General features: G+C 38.1%; 2 protein-coding genes across 9 annotated transcripts in view; one reads left to right on the plus strand and one right to left on the minus strand.

The window, feature by feature from the left end:
* The window catches only part of LOC127428617 (transcription factor TFIIIB component B'' homolog), a 169,498-nt gene that overhangs the window by 22,296 nt on the left and 128,781 nt on the right, over nt 1–18,421 (minus strand). For 4 of the 7 annotated variants that reach the window (XM_051677063.1, XM_051677064.1, XM_051677062.1 and 1 more), the window contains exons 1-3: nt 3,652–4,273; nt 2,639–2,901; nt 1,337–2,042 (exon numbers count right to left, since the gene is read on the minus strand). In XM_051677063.1, coding sequence (XP_051533023.1) covers nt 1,337–2,042; nt 2,639–2,895 — 963 coding nt within the window. In that variant the 5' untranslated portion in view covers nt 2,896–2,901; nt 3,652–4,273. Of the gene's footprint in view, nt 1–1,336; nt 2,043–2,638; nt 2,902–3,651; nt 4,274–5,944; nt 6,034–18,421 lie in introns of those variants that run through there. The other 3 variants (XM_051677061.1, XM_051677060.1, XM_051677065.1) reach the window with 3 other exon arrangements.
* gtf3c5 (general transcription factor IIIC, polypeptide 5) lies at nt 6,103–17,938 on the plus strand. Of its 2 annotated transcripts, none has more exons than XM_051677082.1 (11): nt 6,103–6,415; nt 7,687–7,885; nt 8,022–8,220; nt 12,514–12,715; nt 12,843–12,947; nt 13,341–13,455; nt 13,812–13,892; nt 16,681–16,769; nt 16,922–17,004; nt 17,099–17,241; nt 17,686–17,938. In XM_051677082.1, exons 1-11 carry the CDS (start codon nt 6,206–6,208, stop codon nt 17,838–17,840), a joined length of 1,581 nt encoding a protein of 526 aa, XP_051533042.1. In that variant the 5' UTR covers nt 6,103–6,205; the 3' UTR covers nt 17,841–17,938. The 2 variants fall into 2 exon arrangements, with proteins under 2 accessions (XP_051533042.1, XP_051533043.1); XM_051677083.1 differs by having other exon boundaries at nt 6,385–6,415; nt 7,687–7,794.

Raw genomic sequence — 18,421 nt, forward strand, 5'->3', positions numbered from 1 at the left:
GAACCCGCTGCGGGTCCAAAATGGGGCACTATGTCACGAAAAAGTTTATGCTTAAAATGTTCAAGTCTCTGAATACATACATCAGGCATATGTGGTTTCGTTTGAAAGATTAGAATCTGAATGTTTCATAGATAACCATCACTTCTACATTTGTTACATAAAATAACAAAATATGGCCTGAAAACATCCGTAGCACTTAAATAGCCAAATCAGATATTAAATGAAAGCTCTCAGGAATGCGACTGTACAGTTTATTTTGTTGCCCTAATACCACAGTTTGAAAGATTTTCAAAAGAATCACAAAGTGAAATATTATTTTTGTAATACATCAAATACAAATATTTCTTTCATCCGCCGATCACTGCTGCTGTAAGCCCAAAATAAATAAAAAACATTATATCTGCTTTTAATTTTTAGCAAAAAATAAATTAAATTAAATTCCCCAGCGTTGAAGAGGTTAAATATTGACCTGTTTCTCACCCACACCTATAAAATTCTCAAGACATGTATTTAACTACTGGAGTTGTATGGATTACTTTTCTGCTACCTTTATATGCTTAGAGCTTTTTTTTGTAATTAACATTTTTTTTTATTCATTCTTACAATAATAAAGAAAAGCAAAAACATATAAATATATATATATATATATATAAAATCAACATTTAAACCCCACAACCACCCCTCCCAATCCCCAACCCCCAACAAACATCCCCGTGGTCACACAGAGTAAATACACCAAAAAAAGCAAACAAACACACATACAAATATATATATATATATAGATATAGATATATAGATATAGATATATATATATATAAAAAACATACTCATATATATAATCATACTCAATTAAAACTATACTAATCTCTCCACACCCCACTCTGAGAGCCCTCCAAAAACTCTAAATAACTGCCCCATTTCCCAACAAACAAATCCAAGTTACCCCGTCGCTTTTTGAACTTTAAAGTTTTGGACCTTGTTGACTTGCATTGTTTGGGCCTACAGAGCTGAGATATTTTTCTAAAAATCTTTGTTTGTGTTCAGCCTCTGGGATGGCATGAGGGTGAGTAAATGATGAGAGAATTAAGAACCAGTCAATCAGTTTGAGATGAATTTAGAGGTCGCAAGTCCGTGATTCATTTCTTATAAATTGACTGTTTCAAAACACCAATTCAAATCAGTGGTTTGGAAATTCCTTTGCGCCATCGTTTACAGCAAAAACAGGTGTTTTTGCATGTTTTAGTAAGAGATATGTAAGGGATAATGTCCAGTCAGTTGGTCATTTTTGTAAAATAAACTCCAACACACAACAAACAAATGCAAAAAACATACACACCTTGTTTCTGCTCATCTCTTTTTTAAGAAGCTCTCTAAGTTTCCGAGCCCTGGCCAACCTGATCATGTCCGCCGGGTCATTTAGAGTTTTTAAAGATCTGAGAATCTTAGAAGACGGTTTACTTTTTGAAAGTTTTTCTCTTAATAGGTCAGGCTGCCTTTGATTCAGGGCAACCCCAGAATTACTCTCCTCTTGTCTGGCCTTGTCTTCTACTGCACAAGGGGCTGGACAGTCTGGAGGGTCTTCATGAACCAAAACAGAATCGGGTTGGGATGTTTTAAGGGGACAAGGGGACTCCCCTCCCTGGCTGGTCAACTGCACGACAGTGTCCTCTGATGCTCCACTCTCTTGTGTCTCTGTCTCACGGATGTTCTGCAGTGATGCTTCAGGTTTGGTTTGAGATTTGGGCTGCCTGGCCCCTCCAGAAGTTCTCAGTCTTCCAGGAGCCCTGGGGCTGCGGACAGTCTCGATGTCTAAGGGCAGCTGTGGGGCCAACTCTGTGTTGGGGTCTGATGCTTCAGGTTCAATGGGTGTTACGGGTTTGACAGGGGACTTGAGTGGAGTCTTTGGAGTCCTGGTGGAAGCTTGGGAGGCTCTTGGTTTGGCCAGGTTGGGAAGAGCCATGAAGCGTTTCCTCCTCTGAGGACCATATGTCATGGAAGTGCTTTTTGCAGCTTGGGATTCATTTGTTTTACATGCTACATCACTGTAGTGGTAGAAAGCATGATAGTTTATATAGAAAGCATGCACAGTCCTGAGCAACATCAGGCACATGTTAGATAAAAAATAAATGTTGTACATTAAATATATTATCTGAATTTTGCTTTTTATTCATAGTGCTTGCAAGGTAACATTGTATTGATATTTCTTCTGATTCTGATTCAACTATTTTGGATTGGGTTTGTTTTAAACCCATAACCTAAGTATAAGACTTCTGTAATTAATTCAGCCCAAACCACTTAAAGACTCTGTTTATTTTATTTTTATTTTTTTAAACACCTAAGACCGCTATCTATTTGTTTTTGTAAAATTTTAAAGAAATTAAGAATACAATTTGAAAATTTCCAATTGACTGACATTGAAATTTGCCTACTGACTTGCAGTTAGTTTTCTTTCTTGCATCAATTTGCATATTGAATTGTGATTGGTCTTGGTTTCTTTGCATATATTTGACCATTTATAGTCACTATGCCTTAAACCTTCTAATTATTATTTTTCTATCTTGGTAGCACTAGCATTTCCATAACCAAATGCAAATCTAGTTTAATGTAATAGTTAGTAGACTAAAGGAGTCAGACTCACTCTGCCTGGCTAGTGGCCTCCAAGTGGTTCCCATGTTTATTTCTCTGAGCAGCTTCCTCATTGGTCTGCTCTGATGCTACTATAGGGGGGTCCGTCTTGGCCATCTCAGCCGTGACATCTGACCCCACAGAGGGGGCGGAGTCAGCAGGGGTCAGGGAAGGCTGAGTGTTATCTAAAGATGCGTCTTGAGAAGCTGTCAGAGCTCGACCCGCGGGCTTCACATTGGGCCGCACGCTGATTCTTGATCTCCGTATCATCTTTCTCTGTGAAGAGAAAAATTTGGTCAGTTTGAAAAACATGAAGTGAAAAGGGCATCACAATTCAAATTTCAATGCAATTCCCATTATATCCCAACAATGGTTATAATAGACTATATGCAAGAAAATACACTTTAAGAAAGTGACATCAATGGGTTTAAAAGAGCTGTTGATTGATATGAGTGTTTTAACAGCCGATGATATGCTGATATTTTATGGTGAATTCAGATTGGCCACCATTTTGACAGCTTGTCATTTAAAAAAATGCCAACATTTACCTGAATTCAGCGAATTTTTTACCACTTAATGCATTAAAACGGAATGCACTACATTTTTAAATGTTTCTTTTTTCAAAAATCTAACCAAACTAAAACTATTTTATATATATGTTATCAGGATATATTTTCTAATATTAATCTACTGACATCCAAATTAAATATATATATTATATATGTAAATATATAAGCTAAATAATTCTATATACTTTAAAATATTATATATATATATATATATATATATATATATATATATATATATATATATATATATATATATAATATTTTAAAGTATATAGTATTATATAGCTTATATATTTACACACACACTGGCAGCCAAAGGTTTGGAATAATGTACAGATTTTACTCTTATGGAAAGAAATTGGTACTTCTATTCACTAAAGTGGCATTCAACTGATCACAATGTATAGTCAGGACATTAATAACATGAAAAATTACTATTACAATTTGAAAAAATTACTTCAAAGTGTTCTCATCAAAAAATCCTCCACATGCTGATTACCAGATCTGAGTACCAGATACTCAGGTGACATTTCACCCCATGCTTCCTGTAGCACTTGCCATAGATGTGGCTGTCTTGTCGGGCACTTCTCATGCACCTTACAGTCTAGCTGATCCCACAAATGCTCAATGGGGTTAAGATCCATAACACTCTTTTCCAATTGTCTGTTGTCCAATGTCTGTGTTTCTTTGCCCACTCTAACCTTTTCTTTTTGTTTTTCTGTTTTAAAAGTGGCTTTTTCTTTGCAATTCTTCCCACAAGGCCTGCACCCCTGAGTCTTCTCTTTACTGTTGCACATGAAACTGGTGTTGAGCGGGTAGAATTCAATGAAGCTGTCAGCTGAGGACATGTGAGGTGTCTATTTCTCAAACTAGAGACTCTGATGTACTTATCCTCTTGTTTAGTTGTACATCTGGCCTTCCACATCTCTTTCTGTCCTTGTTAGAGCCAGTTGTCCTTTGTCTTTGAAGACTGTAGTGTACACCTTTGTATGAAATCTTCAGTTTTTTGGCAATTTCAAGCATTGTATAGCCTTCATTCCTCAAAACAATGATTGACTGATGAGTTTCTTGAGAAAGCTGTTTGTTTTTTGCCATTTTTGACCTAATATTGACCTTAACACATGCCAGTCTATTGCATACTGTGGCAACACAAAAACAAACACAAAGACAATGTTAAGCTTCATTTAACGAACCAAATAGCTTTCAACTGTGTTTGATATAATGGCAAGTGATTTTCTAGTACCAAATTTGCAATATAGCATGATTACTCAAGGATAAGGTGTTGGGGGCCTGGGTAGCTCAGTGAGTACTGATGCTGAGTACCACCCCTGGAGTCGCGAGTTTGAATCCAGGGCGTGCTGAGTGACTCCAGCCAGGTCTCCTAAGCAACCAAATTGGCCCGGTTGCTAGGGAGGGTAGAGTCACATGGGGTAACCTCCTCGTGGTCACTATAATGTGTGGTTCTCGCTCTCGGTGAGACACGTGGTGAGTTGTGCGTGGATGCTGCGGAGAATAGCATGAAGCCTCCACATGCGCTACATCTCTGCGGTAATGCGCTCAACAAGCCACGTGATAAGATGCGTGGGTTGACGGTCTCAGACGCAGAGGCAACTGAGAATCGTCCTCCGCCACCCGGATTGAGGCGAGTCAGTACGCCACCACGAGGACTTAGAGCGCATTGGGAATTGGGCATTCCAAATTGGGGAGAAAAAAAGAAAAGGATAATGTGTTGGAGTGATGGCTGCTGGAAATGAGGCCTGTCAAAAATTACTTTTTTCAAATTGTAATACTAATTTTTCACGTTACTAATGTCCTGACTATACACTGTGATCAGCTGAATGCCACTTTGGTGAATTAAAGTACCAATTTCCTTCCAAAAGAGCAAAATCTGTACATTATTCCAAACTTTTGGCTGCCAGTGTATACATCTATATATATATATCTATATATATATATATATATATGTGTGTGTGTGTGTGTGTGTGTGTGTGTGTGTAAAATACTACTTTAATTATATACAATTTTAATTCTGCAAGCAAAATTACTTAAAATTTAAACATTTAATTTTACATAACATTTCTTTTACTTAAAATTCCCTTTTAAAATATTTAAAATAGAAAATGTGCACTTCTGTGAACAGGCCACATTATCTCAAAACAGTTATTTATTAATCTGTTTATTATCTGTTAATTAGCCTGAATACAACATCGACCACCTACTGTAGATCATTATAATTTTAACAGGCAAAATAAAGTAAATATCCATAGCATGGCTAGATTTATGTCATTCCACAGTTGAAGGCAGTCATTGAAGCCTTAGCTCCAATTTGACAACATTAAACATAAGAGAATCATTACAACCTTTACAGGCTGTAATATATGTATTTATAGGTTAGAATCAAAGCAGTTCATGCACTTCTATTTGACACGTGTCAGTTTTAGTGATTTTAATGTATTGCTGTTTACTAGTGTTTTGCCAACTTACTGCCAAAACAATAAATCACGTGTTCACACCATGATTAAACATTAGATTAATGGATTCAAGCGATTCGTTCGTATTTAATGCCCAGTTGCTGTGACTAATTTACTTTTGTACAAGCTTTATCTTAAAATATGTTTTACTTGAAAGGCTACTGGTCATCTAGGGTCCTTTCAAAACAGTCCATGTGCAGATCGGGTTGTTACAGCAACTCAACATTACTTTTTATAACATTACTATGAGGTAAATCTGTGACAAAATCGTGCACTTACTTTATTTTGAGCTCTGTACCATGCGAGAGTAGTTTAATGGTAAAAGCTTTAGCGGCTCACATCCTCCATGCTTGATGTTGTGTTTGCACATGCGCAGTTCGCACAGAGGTCCGGAACGAATGTTTTCTTGTCCTTCACTTCCACCCGGATGGTTTTCAACGCGGACACGTTGCTGCGCAGTGTGATTGTTTACGATGCTAGTAATATACAATTAAAAATTAGTTTTACTTACGCATAGTCGTCCAAAAAAATCTCGCAAAGATGGATCAGTCGATTACAAGCAATCCTGCTTCTTCAGAAACAGTGGCTGGTGAAAACAGAGGAGAAAGCAAAGAGTCAGCTGTTGCGTCAGGCAATACAGCAACATTGTCCCTGCCTGAAACTAATCTAGTGTGTATTGAATACCCGGGAGTTGTAAACAATGTGGAGAAAATGCTGGACAGCATTGGACGGGAAGAAGGGGTGTCCAAGGTGATGATATTCTGTTTATGCTTTAAATGAAACAGCCAAATGGTTTAGTTAGACTGATGTGTTTTGCAGTTTTATACCATGTTGATGGGTAGGTCAGTCTTATAACTTGTATATCAACCCTTTAATTCATGGTGGTTTGATGTCAGAAGGGGAGAGGTGAAATTATGCTTTGTAGTGAAGAGATTCACAATAGTTGGATAAATTCATTTGTTGTAGGTCCTTTAACTGCTAAAAGTTTCCCTTTTTTAAATCACCTTTTTGCCTTTACTAGCTCATTTTAAATGGTCCTGCGATGTGACCAATATTTTTTTAAGAGCACAAATAATCCATGTAGTTTCTCAATTAATATGATGTTATTAAAAACTACATGTATATTAATTATTGAAATTTAAAATAAGATTTTTTTTTTTTAAGAATACAGTTGTCAACTACAAAGAATAAGTAGTAACATAAGTAAAATAAAAGTGGTCATAAAAGTATTTTACTAATAAATTATAAAGTAGTGTGTGTGTGTACTTTAAAGCATATAACAAATGCATTAAAGGGATAGTTCACCCAAAAATGAAAATTCTCTCATCACTTATTCACCCTCATGCCATCCCAGATGTGTATGATTTTCTTTTTATTCTGCTGAACACAAACAAAGATTTTAAGAAGAATATCTCAGCTCTGTTGGTCCATACAATGCAAGTGAATGGTGACCAGCACTTTGAAGGTCTAGAAAGCACATTAAGGCAGCACAAAAATAATCCATATGACTCCAGTGGTCTTCAGAAGTGATTTATAGGTGTGGGTGAGAAACATCAATATTTAAGTCCTTTTTTACTATAAAATCTCCACTTTCATTTGTGCAATCTTTTTCGAGTCCCATTCTTCATGCATATCACCACCTACTGGGCAGGGAGGAGAATTTATAGTAAAAAGTACTTAAATGTTGATCTGTTTCTCACCCACACCTATCGCTTCTGAAAATATGGATTTAACCACTGGAGTCATACGGATTACTTTTATGCTGCCTTTTTATGCTTTTTGGACCTTCAAAGTTCTGGCCACCATTCACTTGCATTGTATGGACTTACAGTGCTGAGATTCTTCTATAAATCTTTGTTTGTGTTCAGCAGAAGACAGAAAGTCATACACGTTTGGGATGGCATGAGGTTGAGTAAATGATGAGAATTTTGCATTTTGTGTGAACTATCCCTTTAAGATTATTAAATGTGAGTAGTACAGTGGATTGTATTTTAATCAGAGATCTTTTTCACTATGAACAGATATATGGAGATTCCTCCAAAAGACTGGAACTCCGCTTTCGGCCGAAAGACCCATTCTGCCATCCTGTGTATGGGAATCGTTACTCCTCCACCAACCTGCTTCTCAAGGTGCGTCGCAGAACACGCAAAGGAAACAGTGGGGAGACCCAAATCAGCGTAGAAATCGTGGGACTCATAGGAACCACCTATAAATTTCAAGGTTTCACTTTTACCTAGTAGTATTTATAGAAAACATAGTAGTTTTGTTCTTTTCGTTTTGTTCTTTTGCACTATTATTTTTAATAATTAAAAAAACTACTATCACAGAATCTCACCCTGTTAAACCTTTTATTCAGTAATGGCTGACTTCCAATATCTGGCGACTCACAATGATCCAGATGGCAAACAGGTGTCTTTGTATGACAAGATAATTTTGAGTAAACCTGAGAAGAAAGAATTCTACGACAAACCGGTGCCTCTCTTCCTTCCTCCTCCCATCTTCTCCCGTCTGGACACGCCTGTGGAATATTACTATCGGCCGGATGTACAACACAGGTAAGCTGGGGAAGGATATGTATTCTTAAACACAGGTAGACTGAGGCTGGAAATAGAGAAAGATCGATAATCAGTTTAATGATATTTTTAACAGATATTTATACTTTTCCTTTTATTAGTTATCGTTTCTTTTAAGTCTACCAATACATTAGATATTTAGAGGACGAAACCTGCAAAATTAATAAATAAATAAATCAGCATATTCTTGCATATATACATAATTAAATGTGCTAGGAGATATACAAATAATGAAATTAATACATTTACAGATCAGTGCAAAAATAATACAATATAAAACAAATAAATGGTTGGGGAAATGCAAAATTTAAAGTCGATTTTTAATTCTATATTTCTTTAATTATTCATTAATTTCTGTATGTAGTTCCATATTTATTTTTCCTTCATGCAACATGTTAATGAGAGGATGTCAATCGAAATCAGTAGGCGGAATTTATGACTCCATTGGCTGTTCATTGTAGAAGTGCTTCGCTTGACTATGACATTAATAATGACATAACAGAATTTTCACAATCAATAAATGAAATAAAGTTTATCAAAGGATCTCTCTCTTACGATTCTCCAAACAATTCGCTACCTCGCATAGCAATGTTGAAACTGCAAACTCCCACCAAACTCCCATTGCTCTTGAGGATCTACCTGTTATTAATTTGATAGTTTGACTGATGCATGAACAGCTGTTGACATCCTCTTATTAGCATGCTGTGCAAAAGAAAAATAAATATGGAGCTACATACAGAAATAAAAATGAATTATTAAAGAAATATAGAAATGTAGAATTAAAAATCGACTTTAAATATTGTGTTTTCCCAACCCTTTATATGTTTTATATTGTATTATTTTTGCATTGATCTGTGCATTTATTTATTTATTTATTTATTTGTATGTATCTTGAAACATTTATTGTTTATATATTTATATTTGCAGCAAAATGCAGATTTATTTACTGTATTTATTTAGTGGTTTTAATGTATTGCATTAAATTTATTTACTATTTTTGCAGGTTTCGTCCTTCATAGATATATCCCCAAAAAAAGATGAACTTACATAGTGAGACAAATCATGCAAGTCTCAGATTTGAAAATATTAAAAATGTTAAGTTACATTAATTAAGCAAAGAGTAAAGCAGGTCTTGTAAAGCAGGCTGTTCACCTTCAGAGGTTAGTAATAAATTATTTTGATATAATTGTGTTTAAAATAAAACAATAATTAAAAAATCTGTATTGCATATTGATTATCGGACACTTAAAACATTTTTTAAAATTCAGTATCGGTATCAGTCATAAAAAATTAAATACAAAAAAATCTATTGATCTCTAGCTGGAAGCCAATAAGTTCACCTTAAATCTGTAAATGTTAATGCTATATCAGTATTTATGGTCACTGTATTTTTTGCTTATGGACCTTATTCATAGCAGCGCCATGACAGGGATGAAAACAAGGCTATGAGGGATAGACTTACCGTCTCTTTATTGGGTTTGTGACAGTTCTTTGACTTACTTGCGTGAATGCCTGTTGACACGGCTCCATCCATTGGACCGGATCTGGTGCCCCCTTTTTAGTAAGATCTGTCAGCGGACTGGTGACATTCTAATAATCAGGACCAACCTGCGATAATAGCCAGCCAGCCCTTGGAACTGTCTCACTTCTCGGGCAGGCTGCAATCACTGTGGTTTTATAAATTTGGGGCCACACCTGCCTGTGACCCAAGTGGAAGCCCAGATACCGTACTTCCACCTGCCCAATTGATTTCACCCACACAGCTTTTTGAGACAAGGCCCGTATGGTCCCGCAACGCTGTCAAGGCCAATATCAACATTCACCCAGAGAAACTGTAGCACCTCCTCCCATTTATGTCCTACTACATGGTGAGTAAATTAATTACTTAATTACCCAGGTTAATGCACTGAGACATCTAAGTAAGCCATTTGTAGGTTGACTTCCAGAAGAGTGTATTGTTAAACTATGGTGCTTTCAAAACATTGCTCTGTTTGAGTATTAAAACATTGACTCATCAAATGGCATGATTTTGGGTGGGACTCTTTTCCATCTCTTTAATGGGTTTGTGACAGTTCTCTGACTTTCTTGTGAAGGAGGAAGCTGGAGTTGGGCAAACAATCCAATGTAAATCTTTATTTCTAAACTTTGCAGCTGAACACACAGTCTGTTTGCTTCTCAGCATAATCACACTGAATGCACACATGAAGACTGTGTCCAGACCCCTCCGGCGGTCTGGACTGCCCTTTTATCCCTCTCCGGCTCTTGCTGCAATACAGAACAGCTGTTTGAGATAATTTACCACAGGTGTCTATCCTTACCGTTCTTCCTCTCCCGGCTTCGCTCTCCACAGGCATCACTCGGCCACGCCCACATACCGCCATCGCCTGACTCAGGCCAGGGAGCCATCCGGCCTGTCACTTACTCCCTCAACCCCATTTCTGGAGAGGAAATCCACAAAGCCATCTGTGCCCCGGCCTGTGGACCACCTCAAACTTAAAAGGCTGGAGAGCTAGATACGAACGGGTGATCCACGCACTGGCATCCTTCATGTGATGGAGCCACTGGAGTGGGGCGTGGTCCGAACAGAGGGTGAAAGCACGCCCCAACAGATAGTATTGGAGGGTGAGGACCACCCGCTTGACAACCAAACACTCCTTCTCAATTGTGCTGTACCTAGTCTCCCTCAGCGAGAGTTTGCGACTAATGTACAGCACGGGGCGCTCCTCCCCCTCCACCATCTGGGACAGTACTGCTCCCAACCCCCTGTCCGATGCATCCGTCTGCAAGATAAAAGGAAGAGTGAAGTTAGGAGAGTGCAATAACGGCACAAAGTGCAGCTTTCACCTGCGTGAACGCCTGTTGACACGGCTCCGTTCACTGGACCGGATCTGGTGCCCCCTTTTTAGTAAGATCATTCAGCGGGCTGGTGACCTGCAAATAATCAGGAACAACCTGCGATAATAGCCAGCCAGCCCTAGGAACTGTCTCACTTCCTTTTTGGTCTTAGGTCTCGAGCAGGCTGCAATCACTGCGGTTTTATAAATTTGGGGCCGCACCTGCCTGTGACCCAAGTGGAAGCCTAGATACTGTACATCCATCCGCCCAATTGCGCACTACTTTGGGTTTGCCATGAGTCCCGCCCGTCTGAACAGCCTCAGGACAGCCCTCAGATGCAGCAGGTGCTGCCGCCAATCATTACTGAAAATGATGATGTCATCTGGATAGGCAGCGGCATAAGCAGCGTGCAGCCTGAGGATTCTGTCCATGAGCCGCTGAAACGTAGCTGGGGCCCCAAACAAACCGAATGGAGCGTCACAAATTGGTGTAATCTTAAGAACAGTGTGAAAAATGCTGTCTTTTCACAGGACATGGGACTTAAGGGGATGTGCCAATATCCCTTCTTTAAATCCAGTGTCGAATAAAAGTGAGCCGTGCCTAACCGATCGAGCAGCTCATCAATCCGAAGCATCGGGTATGCATCAAATTTAGACACCGCATTCACTTTTCTATAATCCACACAGAACTGGATCGAGCCATCACTCTTAGGAACTAAAACCACCAGGCTGGCCCAGTTACTATGGGATTCTTCTATTACCCTCATATCTAGCATGTCCTTTAATTCTTTCCGAACAACAACTTTTTTGTGCTCGGGTAATTGGTAGGAACTACCCCTGGGGTCATTTCAATATGGTGCTCTATGAGATTAGTACGACCGGGTAGAGGTGAGAACACGTCGGAAAATTCCGTTTGCAACCTGGCAACCTCTGTGACTTGGGATGGTGAGAGGTGGTCTCCACCAGTGTCGGGGTGACTCGATCGGTGGCTTTTAAGTTCACCTCCGGTCCGAGTTCCTCCCTCTCCGGAACCACCGTCACCAAAGTCCCCACATCACCACAGGGTTGTACTGTTGTTACAACTGTTTTTGATCATTCCACAGACAAATAATTTTAAGTAGACAACAAACTCCAAAAAAGCACAAGTTGTTGACATGTTCTAGGACCTTTATATGGTTTAGTGCATGCCACCGACGAAACTGTAATCAAATAAGTCAATCCCTCTTCCTCATTTTCATTCACTTCAATAATCAAACATGGCGCTACTCTGAATAAGGTCTATTGATAAGTAGTGGGTAACAAAAATATTTGTCATGAATGGTCAGATGCTGCTCTGTCCATTGAGCAAGATCAGCTGTACATATGTTTTAGATATTTGATTTGTTGATTATTGAATTTGTTGATTTATTGAATTTGTTTGGCATCACTTCCTAATATACAGTAACAGGGAAACTGCAGTCCAGTCTGTTTTCTGTAAGGATCATCTTATTGCCCAGAATCGGGCTCGCCGGCCAAACAATGCCATTTTTGTCAACTTTGATGATAAGACCATACCATCAGAGCCTCTGGAAGCTGCTGTGATCAGCTGGAGGAAGCTCTGTGTCCATACTAGTGATTTAAAGGCAGAGGAACATATGAAACAGGTTGGTAAAATTGCTATACGTCTATTTCATGTATGGGGGGGGTGGAGGTGGAGGATTCTAATCCTACTTGTGATTCAAAGCTCTTTTATTTGTGGAAATGTTGATTCATTTGACTTCACCCACACAGCTTTTTGAGACAAGGCCCGTATGGTCCCGCAACGCCGTCAAGGCCAATGTCAACATTCACCCAGAGAAACTGAAGCACCTCCTCCCATTTATGGCCTACTACATGGTGAGAAAATTAATTACTTAATCACCCAGGTTAATGCACTGAGACAACTAAGTAAGCCATTTGTAGGTTGACTTCCAGAAGAGTGTATTTTTACACTGTGGTGCTTTCAAAACATTGCTCTGTTTGAGTATTAAAACATTGACTCAACAAATGGCATGATTTTGGGTGGGACTATATGTTTCTCTGGACAATGGCAGATGGGGGAGTGTTTGGGAAACCTGATTGGAAATTATATTTATTTTTGCAATTCCATTTAGTCCAGTTAGTGGCACAGAAATTACATACAGCAGCTTTAATATTTTGGTTTGTTAACGTATTGATATGTTTTGGGTATGTGTGCTATTTATACTAAAACATATGAACACACCTCATGAAAGTAGTTTTAATGTGTAGCTGACAGGGCCGTGGAGGAGTTTGTGGGTCAGATTTGGTTATGATCCTCGGAAGACACCAGAAGCAAAAAAATACCAGGTTCTGGACTTCAGGATCCGCTATGGAATGAAACACGGTGAGTGATCAGCCAAACCACATAAACAACTGCAACACAATTTTGATTAAACAGATCTAAAATTTGAAACAATTCTTAGACAAACTTAAAAAAGTGCTCAGCCTCATGTCAGTTAGTGCAATGATTCCAATAATTTAGGCCACATCCATTGTAATCCATTTTCATTTAAAAAGCGCATTGATTTTGCTACGTTTATGCCCCTCATCCACACTGGAACTGCGTTTTCCTCCACCAAAAACTTTGGAAACGATGACAGTAGGAAACTGAAAATGGATTAGTGTGGACATGATGACCCCAGCTTTGAAAATAAATGTGGATACTTGCATGATTTTTTCCTGTCTTTCTGTTTTTTCTAGGATATGGTGTTAATGACATGCTGGTGAAACCTAAGAGAAGTGCTTATCATTACAGTCGTCCAACCACTGTCCACAGGGCAGGTACAGCACAGAATAGGATATTTACAGGATATTCTATATACATTTAATATACTGTGTGTGTGTGTATACAACTCTGGTAAAAAATTAAGAAACCACTGCAAAATCATCAATTTCTCTGGATTTACAATTTATAGGTATGTGTTTGAGTGAAATGAAAATTTTTGTTTTATTCTTTAAAGTACTGACAACATTTCTCCCAAATTCCAAATAAAAGTATTGTCATTTAGAGCATTGTTTGCAGAAAATGACAACTGAAGATTTTTCAGACCTTGAGTAATGCAAAGAAAACAAGTTCATATTTTTAAACAACACAATACTAATGTTTTAACTTAGGAAGAGTTCAGAAATCAATATTTGGTGGAATAACACTGATTTTCAATCACAGCTTTCATGCGTCTTTGCATGCTCTCTATCAGTCTTTCACATTGCTGTTGGGTGCGAGACACTGTGGCTTAAAGGCCTCTCCAGGTCTTCGTCTAACCATTAGATGACCAGATGGAGGATCTGTGATGATCTTGGGGTGCTTCAGCAAGGCTGTAATCAGGCAGATTCAAGCCATGTACAAGGTTATCCTGGAAGAAAACTTGCTTCCTTCTGCTCGGACAATGTTCCCCAACTCTGAGGATTGTTTTTCCCAGCAGGATAATGTTCTATGCCACACAGCCAGTTCAATCAAGGTGTGGATGGTGGAGCACCAGATAAAGACCATGTCATATCTAGTCCAATCTCCCGACCTGAACCCCATTGAAAACTTCTGGAATGTGATCAAGAAGAAGATGGTTGGCCACAAGCCATCAAACATAGCCAAGCTGCTTGAATTTTTGCGCCAGGAGTGGCATAAAGTCACCCAACAGCAATGTGAAAGACTGGTAGAGAGCATGCTTGAGAGCATGCCAAGACGCATGAAAGCTGTGATTGAAAATCAGGGTTATTCCACCAAATACTGATTTCACGCGGTTTCGATTTTGACACCATTTCAGATGACAGTGAGTAAATTCTCTCCCATGTTTTGAATACCCGGGACATGCATTGTATGTCATTATTAAATGTGCACTGCTCTACACAATCAGTTTCTGTTCTAGGATGAGTCGGGTGTGTACCTCCTGGAATTGGTGAAGTTTCAGGAAGTGTAAAAAAAAGGATAATGCATTAATTGTGTTAAATTTTTTTAACGCATTATATAGTCAACTATTAATCGCACAAATGAATGTGTTAAATTTCCCAGCATATACAGTGTATATGATATATGTGTATGTATGTGTGTGTGATATATATATATATATATATATATATATATATATATATATATATATATACAGTTGCAATCGAAATTATTCAACCCCCCCCAAGACAGTAAGGATTTACAAAGGTATGCTTTTCTGATGACCCAGAATTTTTAAACTTTACATCCATATCAGTTGAGTGACACATTCAAAGTCAAATACAGCCATGTCATAATTATTCAACCCCTATTGCATGTAGCTGTTTCTTAAATATGTAAGGCTACACAAGTAATTGTTTTAAAACAAAATTAATTCATAAATCTACAATGGCACTTATTTAAGTTTTAAAATGTAAGTTTAGCATTGTAAGCACAAATGTATTTCTATGCCAAAAAAATGAGCTGTCTCAAAAGCTAATAGAGGAGATTATTTCATTACACAAGAAAGGTCATGGCTAAAAGTACATTTCCAAGGCACTTCAATTTCTAATAGACAAAGCTGACAGCACCATTCATACATTTATTAAATATGGTACAACAGCAACCTTCTTGGGGTGTGGAAGAAAGCAAAACTTCACCAAGGGAAATGTTGACTTGAATATTCAAGAAGTAATTAGGAAAGACCTGTGGAGTCCTGGAAGAAGGTTTTATAGATGTATGACACTAAACTGAAAATGAGTTTTAGACCCATGGGTCAGCAGTACGTCTGAAGTAAGATGACAAGGTGATGACAAGAATGACACCATCCCCACAGTCAAGCATGGAGGTGGGTCAGTCCTGTTATGGGGATGTTTTGCGGCTGCAGGAAACAGCTATCCTGACTATGTGACTGACACCATGGATTCTTTCAGGTATCAGGCCATTTTGGCATGAAAAATTTGATGCCTTCAGTGTGTAAATTGAAGCTCGGTGATCATTGGACTTTCCAGCAAGACAATAACACCAAGGATATATCCAAGTTGTTCAAAATCTGGTTCAGGGATAGGTCGTGGAATGTCCTTAAATGGCCCTTTCATTCCATCATTCAAATCCCATTGCAAACCGTTGTTGGGATTTCAAGGAAGCAGTGGCAGCACAGAAACCAAAGAATGTCAATGAGCTGGAAGCTTTTGCTCATGAGAAATGTATAAAAATTCTAATAGAGAGGTGTCTGAAGCCTGAGAACACTTACCTGAAACATTTATTTGCTGTTATTAAGGATAAAGGATGCTCCACAAATGATTGACTTTGGGGGTTGAATATTTTTGACATGACATTTGTGGAGATAATTAGTTATTTTTTATTTTAAAATTTGGGTAAACTGAACTCTTTGTTCTCAAAATCACTCAAATGTGTATTAAAAACTTACTTTGACTGTTTACTGATGTTTTAGTTGATGTGTTTAAATTCACATCACCAGAATGTATTGCTGGTCAGGGGACTTGAATAATTTTGAATTTTGACAGATTTTGCCATTGTTATAATGTAGATGTCCAAACACATTCTGTTAGTATGTAAATAAATCAGCTAAATATTACTTAACTTAGATTACCATGTTGATCATATTTGTTTTGTTCAATTCTTGAGTTCCCCAACCTGCTAGTGTGACCGACATCATCCAAGAGAGTCCTTCAACATCACGACCCAAACCTGCCACTGCCAAATACATACTGAAGGTATTCTGTATTATTAAATTTTTCCTTTACCTGCTCTTGTATCTCATTGGAGTCATTAGGCACTTATCATTTCTTTAATGCCATGTTCAACAACTACCATAATATATTGAGGATGGGTTTTGAACCGGTTTTGTGGAATCTTCTCTCTCAAGGAGTCTGTTTACATATTCCGGGAGGGGATGCTTCCTCCATACCGACAGATGTTCTATCAGTTGTGTGATCTGGATGTAGACAAGTAAGAACTGATCTGTTTCTTTATCCATCCGTCCATGACAATATACATCCCTCTCTTTCTCACCCATGCAACACTTTATTTTCTTTATTATTAGAATAAAGTCTGTTATTCATAAGAATGATGGCAAAGAGGAAGTGTGTGATGAGAGAGATGGCTGGTGTTTGCCCCACACGGCTGATGAGCTCAGGAATATCATCTCTGGAATGATCCAACAAGTCGTCCGAGCCAACCGACCAGGTAAACAAAACAACAACACAATATGTGCAGAAATATACCCAAAACAAAGTCATAATGACAGATTACAAGCAAATATTAAAAGGGCTAGTTCACCCAAAACTGAACACACAGAAGATGATGAAATGCAGAATGTTAGGGACTGGGATAGCGTCAGTCACCTTTCACTTTCATTGCATCTTTCTTCCATACAATGAAAGTGAAAGGTGACAGGCTATCTCAGTCCCTAACATTCTGCATTACATCATCTTCTGTGTTCCACAGAGGAAAGAAAGTAATATTTTTTTGGAACAACATAAGGGAAAGAATTAAAATTTTTGGGTGAACTATCCCTTTTGGTGGAGATTACAAGTGATTTGTGGCTAATATTTATTAAATATAATAATAATAATAATATCTGACAAATAATTACTAAATGAAAATGACTTTTTTTGTCTGTTGTCGTAGCATCATCCACCCCAAAGTCTAAAAGAACTCGGCCAAAAACTGTCGACAGCGGAGAGGAGGAAGATGAAGATGAAGAAGAAGATGATGACGAAGATTACAAGCCCTCTGAAGGGAGCGACAATGACATGGAAACTGAGATTGCAGATTACATGTAATTCTACTTTAGTTTAATGTATGGCACTTGTAAATGGTCTTAGTATGACGTTTGTTTGTTTTTTACCAGAATAAATGGTTTATTAAATAAACTGGCTGATGGTGAATTGAATTGATCAAGCTTATATGCATGCGCGTTCTCGAAAACTGGCACTTTTAAATGTAAGGCGGGACTTCAATACATGGAGCCGCCAATTCAGTCTTAGATTTCTCTCATTCATAGGTACTGTATACCAGTGACCGATCTCATTCTATACAGTCTCTGGATTCATTAAAATGTACTGAAAATACTGAAGTTCTGAGACAGAAGTAATGACTAATTGTAATTAAAAGCTAAGTATAAGTGACACTTATGCAAAGATTAAGCTTATGTTTACCTGTTGAACACAATAACATGCAGTTTGTGCAACTAGTTCCACACAGATCCTCTAGAAAAATGATTTAAAAAACAAAAAGTTTATCCAATCAGAATTTATTCCTTAATGCTTACAAGCAAAGTGTGACAACTGTTTCACATATCGCATGCCCAAAGCCATGCTCCGTAGCCGAAGCAGCGCGTGAGTCTGAGCTCCACACCCTCAGG

This window comes from Myxocyprinus asiaticus, chromosome 38 (assembly GCF_019703515.2).
Source record: "Myxocyprinus asiaticus isolate MX2 ecotype Aquarium Trade chromosome 38, UBuf_Myxa_2, whole genome shotgun sequence".
NCBI classification, from domain to species: Eukaryota; Metazoa; Chordata; class Actinopteri; order Cypriniformes; family Catostomidae; genus Myxocyprinus; species Myxocyprinus asiaticus.

Excerpts from the sequence above, each read along its gene's own strand:
- gtf3c5 (XM_051677082.1), top strand. The coding sequence starts at position 6,206 with ATGGATCAGTCGATTACAAGCAATCCTGCTTCTTCAGAAACAGTGGCT. Across the intron at positions 6,416-7,686 it reads GGGAAGAAGGGGTGTCCAAG|ATATATGGAGATTCCTCCAA; the intron begins GTGATGATATTC and ends CACTATGAACAG. Across the intron at positions 17,005-17,098 it reads TGTGATCTGGATGTAGACAA|AATAAAGTCTGTTATTCATA; the intron begins GTAAGAACTGAT and ends CTTTATTATTAG.